Source organism: Typha latifolia, chromosome 8 (genome assembly GCF_019914945.1).
Source record: "Typha latifolia isolate L0001 chromosome 8, TyphaL0001v2, whole genome shotgun sequence".
Taxonomy (NCBI): domain Eukaryota; kingdom Viridiplantae; phylum Streptophyta; class Magnoliopsida; order Poales; family Typhaceae; genus Typha; species Typha latifolia.
In genome coordinates this window covers 4,739,001-4,748,861 of record NC_133093.1, presented here as the reverse complement: position 1 = coordinate 4,748,861, position 9,861 = coordinate 4,739,001, and the positions used below count along the sequence as shown (strand labels likewise).

At 37.5% G+C, this 9,861-nt stretch overlaps 1 protein-coding gene across 1 annotated transcript; it reads right to left on the bottom strand.

Annotated features, from left to right (window-relative positions):
• Positions 1-274: 274 nt before the first annotated feature.
• LOC140794138 (DNA damage-repair/toleration protein DRT102) lies at positions 275-1,479 on the bottom strand. Its single transcript, XM_073146019.1, has one exon. It carries the CDS (start codon positions 1,394-1,396, stop codon positions 440-442), a length of 957 nt encoding a protein of 318 aa, XP_073002120.1. The 5' UTR covers positions 1,397-1,479; the 3' UTR covers positions 275-439.
• Between the last annotated feature and the right edge of the window lie 8,382 nt (positions 1,480-9,861).

The following is a 9,861-nucleotide window of genomic DNA, read 5'->3' as shown; positions in this document are numbered from 1 at the left end:
AAGAGAATAAAGCCACATTAAAACTTGATACTCCTGACAGTTAGATCTAGTCCAGAAATCTTTGTTTTAAAACCCCAATTCTCAGGGTGAACTGTTTATATCTCCTACAAAGCTAATTGTTTAAGTCCTAGACTTTTATCCCACATATGGTTGCCAATCTTTGTCTTACTTTAGCGCTAGTCCTAATAGAATGATCCTTAAAACTCAACACTTGTATAAGGTAAAATGGCTAAGCATCCTTTATTTCCTTATCAAGGTATTCAGCACTAGGAAATCCATTAATAGCACATCAATTTATTCCAACACACAGAGTCTACACACAAGTAGTACACGCACGAACAACAACAAGAACAACAAGGACACGAAAAAAAAAAAAAGAGCAGCGCAGCAGCAGCAGCGGATGTGGGAAGTTTAAATACCCGGAGAGGAGAGAACGATCTTAATAGCCATCCCCCAACTCCTTAGTGACAGCAAGATTGGCAGCATCAAGATCCTCATCAAGGAAGATATCCCACCTCCCATCCCACCGGATAAAAAACTCGGTATCCTCAAAGTACTTCACCCGATGCACGTCCCCGGCCGGCGTGAATAAGAAATCTCCATCCGTCAACTCGTAGCTCTCCTTCTTGCTCAGGTTCCAGACCTTCTTCTTTCCCTTGATCACCGCGAGGTCATGCCCGAAGGTGTGGTGGTGCGCCGGCTCGACGCTTCCGGCCTTGAACCGGACGTAGGCCGAGGTCGGGCTCTCGCGCACGATCCTCATCTCCCCGCCCGGCATGATCCCGACCGGCTCGAAATCCATCCCCTTTCTCAGGCAACAAATCGCGCAATTGGAGTCGGCGCCGATTGGCTCGGGAATCGCGGCCATCTCGGCGGGGGCGGCACCAAGGAAGGCGTCGAGGTCGTCGGGCCAAGGGGCGCCGCTCGAGGCGGGGCAGGGCGATTTGAAGGGAGTGCTTAGCCAGGCACCGAGGATCTCGACGGCGGCGGAGGGGGGAGTAGAAAGGCCGGACAGGGAGAGGACGTTACAGGAGTTGATGGAGCGGGCGTTGACGGCGTCGGCAACGGAGAGGCAGGTGGCCGCGTAGACCCGGGGGAATTTGTTGGCGAAGATGGAGACGCCGGCGCCGGTGCCACAGGCGACTAGGCCGCGTGTTTCTATAAGGGGGGAGGAGGAGGAGGAGCTGACGTGGCGACCGATCTGGGCGGCGATGGAGTAGTACTTGTCGGTGCCGAGGTCGACGACGTCGATGTTGGGGAGGGAGCGGAGGTGGGCGACAAGGGCGTCCTTTAGATGGGAACCGAAGGGGTCAGCACCGGCGTAGATCTTGACAGAGGAGGGCGTAGTGGTGGGGGCGGCGGCGGCGGCGGCAGTGGGATTATCGTCCGAAGACATTTGCGCCGATTTGTGCGACGATAATTGAGAGTGAAGACGCCCCTTCCTGCCGTGGACACAATAGTATCAATATTTTTAGTCCGCATACGAATTTGGATACGAATAGATAGTAAAATTTAAAATCATATCCTATCTAAACATATACGCATAATTTTCGGTTGATTAAATTTAAAAGAATTATAATATTTTTATTTAAATATAATTAATACAAAAATATTAAGAGTTTTACAACAAATAAATTTTTTATATCTCAAATATGTAAAATTATAGAAATTAATCTCTATAAATAATATATAATATATTATTAGTAATAATATTAATATTTATTATTTAATAAGCAAACTAAAAACTGGAAATCATTCAAAAAATATGTGGGTAAACGAATATATGATATTCGTATCCAAATCCGAAAACCCTATCCGTATCTGAATTTTTTTCAAAAACTCTATCCGTATCCTAATTTTTTTCAAAAACTCTATTCGTATCCAAATTCGTATCCGAATCGATAGAAATTTTCTATCCGAATCCGATCCGAATCAGGTCGGATTGGAGTTAATTCGACCAATTTTCACCCCTACGCTTACCGGTTACCAATAGCCATTACAAAACGACAAATGATTTAAGGCTTAATTACACTTCGTACTTAAATCATAATCACTTTTGCCCTTGAACTATAAAAGCAAACCAATAGCCCCCTAGACTTTTAAAATGCTACATTTAAACCTATCTATTAGCCTTCCATGCCAAACACTTGAACACCTAAATTATCCTCATGAATACCAGAAAAACAATTTCAAACAATTTTACCCTCATCTTCTTCCTTATGCTTTCCCTCTTCTTTTCCATGTCATTTTCTTCCCAAGAGTGGCAAATTAAAGAGTAAGAAGAAGAGAAGAAGATGGGACGAGAAGGGAAGAAGATGGGTTTCTCTTATTCTCTCTCTCAACTTGCGATGTGGATTGATGGTAGGTAAGGATAGATAAGTAAATTTATATTTTCAGCTAATAAACCCTAATATTTTCCTCCAATTATAAAGAGATAAAAAAATAATTTTAGAATTTGAGTCTAAGGGGTTGTAGCATTTTAAAAATTTATAGAGGTATTTGTACGCTTTTATAATACAAGAAGACAAAATGATTCAGGGTCTAAAGTATAAAGGGGCAAAGTGTAATTAAGCCATGATTTAATACTCATCTCTAATCTTTATGGTTTTATGCTACTGCTGAAATTATATAATATTTTAGAAAATTAAGTAAGGGGAAGGGGTTTTGAGAATGTACTTGGTACGGATAGACTGTAAAATTATATTTATATTTGTATTCTTTTCTTCTACCGATATCAGATATATCGGTTTTCATTTTTCTGAATATATAAGATTAGCATATACCATATATAATAACTACAGATATATAAGAAAGTCTTTTATATCACTATTTTTATAATATTTTAATCAAGTTGGATGTATAAGTTTGTCCCCATTTAGTCTTCGTCAGTTAAAGGTGGATCAATAAATATAAGACATGGAACTTTTAATGAAGATTCTGGAACTCTTCACAAAAATTCTCAACAGGTTTGTCATTAGTGTCATATGTATCAGTGACATTTATTGCAACAACATTATGAGAGTCCTGTATAGGGGAATTGTAACATCTTGAAAAAAGAAATGCTTGTGCGCTGTAGTGTCTTCCTCTCCATCTCTGTTTCTATAAGATTTGATTCTAAATCTCAGATAAGATTTCAAATTTTGCCGTTACTTAATCCCTAAAATTTATATAGAAATAAGTTCCTCTCTTCCCTCTCTCTATTGCTGCATATTGAAATTCTCTTCCCTCTCTACTTTTTCCTCCTATTCCCTATCTCAGTTAGAAGGAAAGCATTCACCGCTGAACTCCTCCGACCACTCCATACTCTTCTCTGGTTAGTGATATTGGCCTCCTTATGTTTAATTTGGCTTTTATCTAGTATAGAGGGATATAGCATCGATTTTGCTATTTCTTATGTTCTAGTTAAATTCGGCAACCAGCGATGGTGAAGGAGGTGGGGTTTGGGCTAGGCCAAACTAGCCAAACCCCCTTCTTTTGTGCTTCGACAGCAAGCAAACTCAGGTTAGGCCCATAACCTAACCCGAGAGTCGGGTTTTTCTTGATATATGAATTTGTATTCATATCTAGATAGTTTATGCAAATACGGATATGAGTTGAAGAATAATATCTAAATCAATACTCGCATATTATTTAATTTAAACTATTAAAATCCTTTGTGCATAGCCTATCCACAAAATTTACATAGGCGATCAATCTTTACCACATTTTAATAGGTTTTGATGGGTAAATTGATAAAATCTAATCCGTACGTTTCACATAGTCTTTGCATATTGAAAAACCCCTAGACACAAGTATGTATCTAAATATTAGGCAATGATATCACTCGTTCGCTTAAGTAAAAGTCCGAAGAAATATTAAGAAGGAAAGTAGAGATGAACGCCAAGCTTTTAACGTGGAAAAACCCAAACGGGAAAAAAAACCACGGATCCAAACTCGGATCAAAACCAATCACTAGAATAGTAGCAGTTACAAGACTGACTCACAAAACAACCTGTCGATCCAAACGACTTTGTTCCTATTAGTCTTACTCGCTAGAACCCACGATTCACTACTTTTCGTGATTGAAGTCCAACCTCAGTAGCCCTCGAGATTGATCTTTCGTCTAGATAGCCCTTAAGATGAAAGATTAAATTTTTTAGATGAGTGGAACCTTATTAATTGAATAACCGATGTAGCCTCAAGATGTCCCCTTCTATAATGCTTCTTCAACCACCCTAGAGATAGGGCATCACAATACTGCCTCAAGATGTCCCCTTCTATAACGCGTTTGTGAATGCGGTGTGAACTCAACAGCTTTTCTCCTATAATCTTGCAATTCTTCAAACCAGAGATATTCTAGACTTGTATAAAGCTCATATATATGTAAAAATACACTTAGAATATTTTATACATAATTACCAATAATTAAAAACCTGACAAATACAATTTACATAGGTAATGCGTGTCGTTTCTTACTAGGTCTTGAAGCATAAATTGTCAAAAATTACAGGGTACATTTTGCATAATCTTTGCGTATAATTCACATAAATAATGCATGCCATTTTTTACTAGGTTTTAATACATACACTGTTAGAAACTAAAGTGTTTCTAGGGTTTGGGAGATTTGAGAGGGAGAAAATAATGCATGGCATTGAAGATTTGAGTGGGAGAAAATGAATGGTTTCTAGGGTTTGGAAGATGGAAGATGAAAACCCTTGGGTTCGGACGCAATATTTAAAGAACACTCGAGTGCGCTCGAACGCACTAGTCTGCACATTCGAACGCGCGTCTAAAAAAAATAAAAAATCTTTTTGGAGATGCACTTCTGAAATTCAAAATAGATTCAAGACATAGAATATGACAATCGAATGAAATAAGTCTTACACAGATCAATCAAATCATCAAAAGCATATTATAATCAATTCTAATGCATCACTCAAAATTAAATTAATTTTGATTGATCATAACACTATGCATATGCAAATTAAGCATAGATAACATGAAACATTCTTCTTAAAAAAAAATTCTATTTAAATAATGATACAACACAGTAGTCAAACCGACTTAATATTTAAATTTACACTTTTCGACTTATTCTCCAGAACAAAACAGGAATTTTTTCTGTAAATATTTTTTTATACTTAAACTATATAGGTGCAATGATGGCTTTCACACATGAGTAGGTAGTCATTTTCTTATAGTACATATCAAAGAATGTGCAAGAAGATATTCACAAATATCAAAAAAAAATTTATTTAATTTGCAAGCAATGTACTGAGTCAAACTGGACTGAGTCAAACCGAATTTAGTCACAAGATCCTTAGCATACTTGGTTTGAGCGATAAATATTCTTCTTTCCAATTGAGTAATTTGAAGTCCCAAAAAGGATTTCAACTCACCCATCATGCTCATCTCAGAATGACTATGCATGAGATCTGCAAACTCCTTAGCTAAATATTGACTCGTTGCCTTGAAGACAATGTCATCCATATATATTGTGACACAACTAAACTCTTGTTCAACCGTCTAATGAACAATGTCTTGTCCACTCCCCCTCGAGCGAACCCGCATCCACTAAAAAAGTGGTCAACTTTTCATACCAAGCTCTTGGAGCTTGCCGTATAGGGCCTTTTTCAATTTAAACACATGAGAAGGAAATTTTTGATCTTCGAACCCTTTCAGTTGTTCCACATAAACATCTTCATTCAGAGTACCATTCAAGAAGGCACTTTTGCGTGAAACTTTTCTGGAAGAGACTTAAGGATCTTACGAATAATTCTATTTTCAGAAATTTTCTCTCCTAGATTAAAACTGGAGTTGACTATATCACTCAGCTTTGCATAGAACTAATCAAATGTCTCATTCTCCTCCATACGTAGAGTTTCAAAACTAGTAGTCAATCTTTGAAGTTTTGAAAGTTTTACAGCCATAGTTCCTTCGTGAGTAGTTTCTAAGATCGTCCAGGCTTCTTTTTCTATCTCACAAGTATAAATTCTTCTAAATTCTTCCGAGAAAACGCAACTAAAAATTGCATTTATTACTTTGCTATTCTAGCCGACTTTTTCATAGTCTGTCCTATCCCATGACTCAATCGGTTTCTCAATAAGTTTTTCATTCACCATGTACATTGGTGGACTCTAATCGTTCACAACGGCAAACCATACTCGTTCATCTATAGACTTCAAGTAAGCTCTCATCCTAGCATTTCAATATCCATAATTTGATCTATCTAGAATAGGAGGTCTAATAGATGATGGCCCATCTCTATAAAAATCCATGCCTATCTGATCTCTCTCTACAGATGAGAGAACCTGCTCTAATACCAATTGAAAAACCCTAGACACAAGTATGTATCTAAATACTCGGCAATAATATCACTCGTTCACTTAAATAAAAGTTCGAAGAAATATTAAGAACGAAAGCAGCGATAAACGCCAAGATTTTAACGTGGAAAAACCCAAACAGGGGAAAAAACCACGAATCCAAACTCGGATCAAAACTAATTACTGGAATAGTAGCAGTTATAAGATTGACTCACAAAATAACTCGTCGATCTAAACAACTTTGTTCCTCTTAGTCTTGCTCGGTAGAACCCACGATTCACTATTTCTCGTGATTGAAGTCCAACCTCAGTAGCCCTCGAGATTGATCTTTCATCTAGATAGCCCTTAAGACGAAAGATTAAGTTTTTTAGATGAGTGGAAACTTGTTAGTTGAAGAACCGATGTAGCCTCAAGAAGTCCCCTTCAATAATGCTTCTTCAACCACCCTAGAGATAGGGCATCACAATCCTTATATATGATCTCCAAGATAGAGCCAAATCCAAGTCTTATCCGAACTCACAAAAGTCCAAAATTTTCAAACTTCGTTGGTGCATTCAAACGCAGCCCCGAGTGCATTCGAACGGCTTGACTTGATCTCAGGTGCGTTCGAATGGGCCCAAGTGCGTTCGAACACGATAGCTTGAATTCTTCAAGTTGCGTTCGAACGCGTTTGTAAACGCAGCTCTCGGTCTGTGTGAATGCAGTACCCACGTTCGAATGCGTTTGTGAACGCAGCTCTCAGTCTGTGTGAACGCAGCACCCGCGTTCAAACGCGTTTGCGAATGCAACTCTCGATCTGTGTGAACACAAATACCCGCGTTCGAACGTGTTTGTGAACACAGTGTGAACTCAACAACTTTTCTCCAATAATCTTGCAATTCTTCAAACTAGATATTTTCTAGACTTGTATAAAGCTCATATATATGTAAAAATATACTTAGAATATTTTGTATATAATTGCCAACAATTAAAAACCTAACACATACAATTTACATAGGTAATGCGTGTCGTTTCTTACTAGGTCTTGAAGCATACATTGTCAAAAATTACAGGGTACGTTTTGCATAATCTTTGCGTATAATTCACATAAATAATGCATGCCAATTTTTACTAGGTTTTAATACATACCCTGTTAGAAACTAAAGTGTACATTTTGCATTGTCTTTGCATATAATTTACATAGGTAATGCGTGATGTTTCCTACTAGCTCTTAACGCGTAACTTGCCAAAAAAACTATGAAAAACCCTTAGACACAAGTATGTATCTAAATACTAGGCAATGATATCACTTGTTTGCTTAAGTAAAAGTCCGAAGAAATATCAAGAACGAAAGAAGATATGAACACCAAGATTTTAACGTGGAAAAACCCAAACGAGAAAAAACCACAGATCCAAACTCGGATCAAAACCAATCATTAGAATAGTAGCAGTTACAAGACTGATTCACAAAATAACTCGTCAATCAAACGACTTTGTTCCTCTCAGTCTTGCTTGCTAGAACCCACGATTTACTGCTTCTCGTGATTGAAGTCCAACCTCAGTAACTCTCGAGATTGATCTTTCATCTAGATAGTCCTTAAGATGAAATATTAAGTTTTGTAGATGAGTGGAACCTTGATAGTTGAAGAACCAATGTAGCATCAAGAAGTCTCCTTCAATAATGCTTCTTCAACCACCCTAGAGATAGGGCATCACAATCCTTATATATGATCTCCAAGATAGAGCTAAATCCAAGTCTTATCCGTACTCACGAAAGTCTAATTTTTTCAAACTTCATTGGTGCGTTCGAAAGCGACCCGGGTGCGTTCGAACGACATGACTTGATCTCAGGTGCGTTCGAACAAGCCCGACTGCGTTCGAACGCGACAACTTGAATTCTTCAGGTTGCATTCGAACGCGTTTGTTAACGAAGCTCTCAGTCTCTGTGAACGTAGTACCCGTGTTCGAACGCGTTTGTGAACGTAGCTCTCGGTCTGTGTGAACGCAAGTATCCGCGTTCGAACGCGTTTGTGAACGCAGCTCTCGGTTTGTGTGAACGCAAGTACCCGCATTCGAACGCGGTGTGAACTCAACAACTTTTTTCCAATAATTTCGCAATTCTTCACACCACAAATATTCTAGACTTGTATAAAGCTCATATACATGTAAAAATATATTTAGAATATTTTGTACACAATATCCAATAATTAAAAACCTAACAAACTAAAGAGTATATTTTCCATAATCTTTGTGTATAACTTACATAATTAATGCGTGTCGTTATGTACTAGGTTTCGATGTGTATCTTGTTAAAAATGAAAGTGTACATTTTGTATTCTATTTGCATACAATTTATATAAGTAATGTGTGTCATTTCATACTAGGTCTTGATGTGTACATTGCCAAAATTAAAGCATACATTTTGCATAATCTTTACATATAATTTATATAGGTAATGCATGTCATTTTTTACTAGGTTTCGATATGTACCTTGTTAAAAATTAAAGCGTATATTTTGCATTGATCTGTGTATAATTTATATAGGTAATGCATATTATTTCTTACTAGGCCTTAATGCGTACCTTGTAAAAACTAAAGTGTACATTTTGTATAATCTTTGCGTATAATTTACATAGTTAATGTGTGTCATCTTTTACTAGGTTTTGGTGTGTACTTTATTAAAAAATAAAACACATATTTTGTATAGTCTTTATGCATAATTTATATGGATGATGCACATAACTTTTTTATTATTTTCAATGCATACTTTGGTTAATATGAAAGCACACATTTTGTATAGCCTCTGTGCATAATTTACATTGGTGATACACACGACTTTTTTACTACTCTCAATACATATCCTCACTAATATGAAAGTGCACATTTTGTGTAGCATTTGTGCATAATTTATATAGCTAATGCACACCTTTGCAAATTAAAGTATGTATTTTCTAGATTCACTACATCAGTCTTTCAATGTAAAAGCAAAAGCTACAACCGAAAATTTGTGTGCTTATATTGCATATGACCTATAGATTGTCTTTAGGAGTATTTCAATTGAAGAAGAACAAGATGGAGAAGATGAATAGTGAACAAGATGGGAGAGATGTTGAATCAAGAAACTATTTTCTAATATCGTCAAATAAGACCATTTTAGAGGAGAAAGAGCATTTGAATCGTTATTAATAAACAATAGAATAAGATAGTGATAAAACTAGAGTTGTATCAAGTTGTATCTGAAGAAATAATTTTTTTGACAAAAAATAAAGCTTTTTGTCGGTGGGGGTGGGGGGGGGGGAGGCGTTTCGAACACCAGGGACCATGTTCGAATGCACTATGCGAACGCCTACAAGCGTTCACAAATACAAAGAATGAGATTTGTACGTTCGAACGGGCTCGAGCTCGTTCAAATGCGTCCGTTGGAATGCCTACATGCGTTCGCAAAGACAGAACGGGAAATACACGTTCACACGGCCTCGGGCGCGTTTGAAAACATCGCGGCGAGAACAGTTTGTTTTTTATGGTTTTATTTTTGTTGTTTGAGTCTAAAGGGTAGCCTCTAAGTATTGTGGAGTGCACC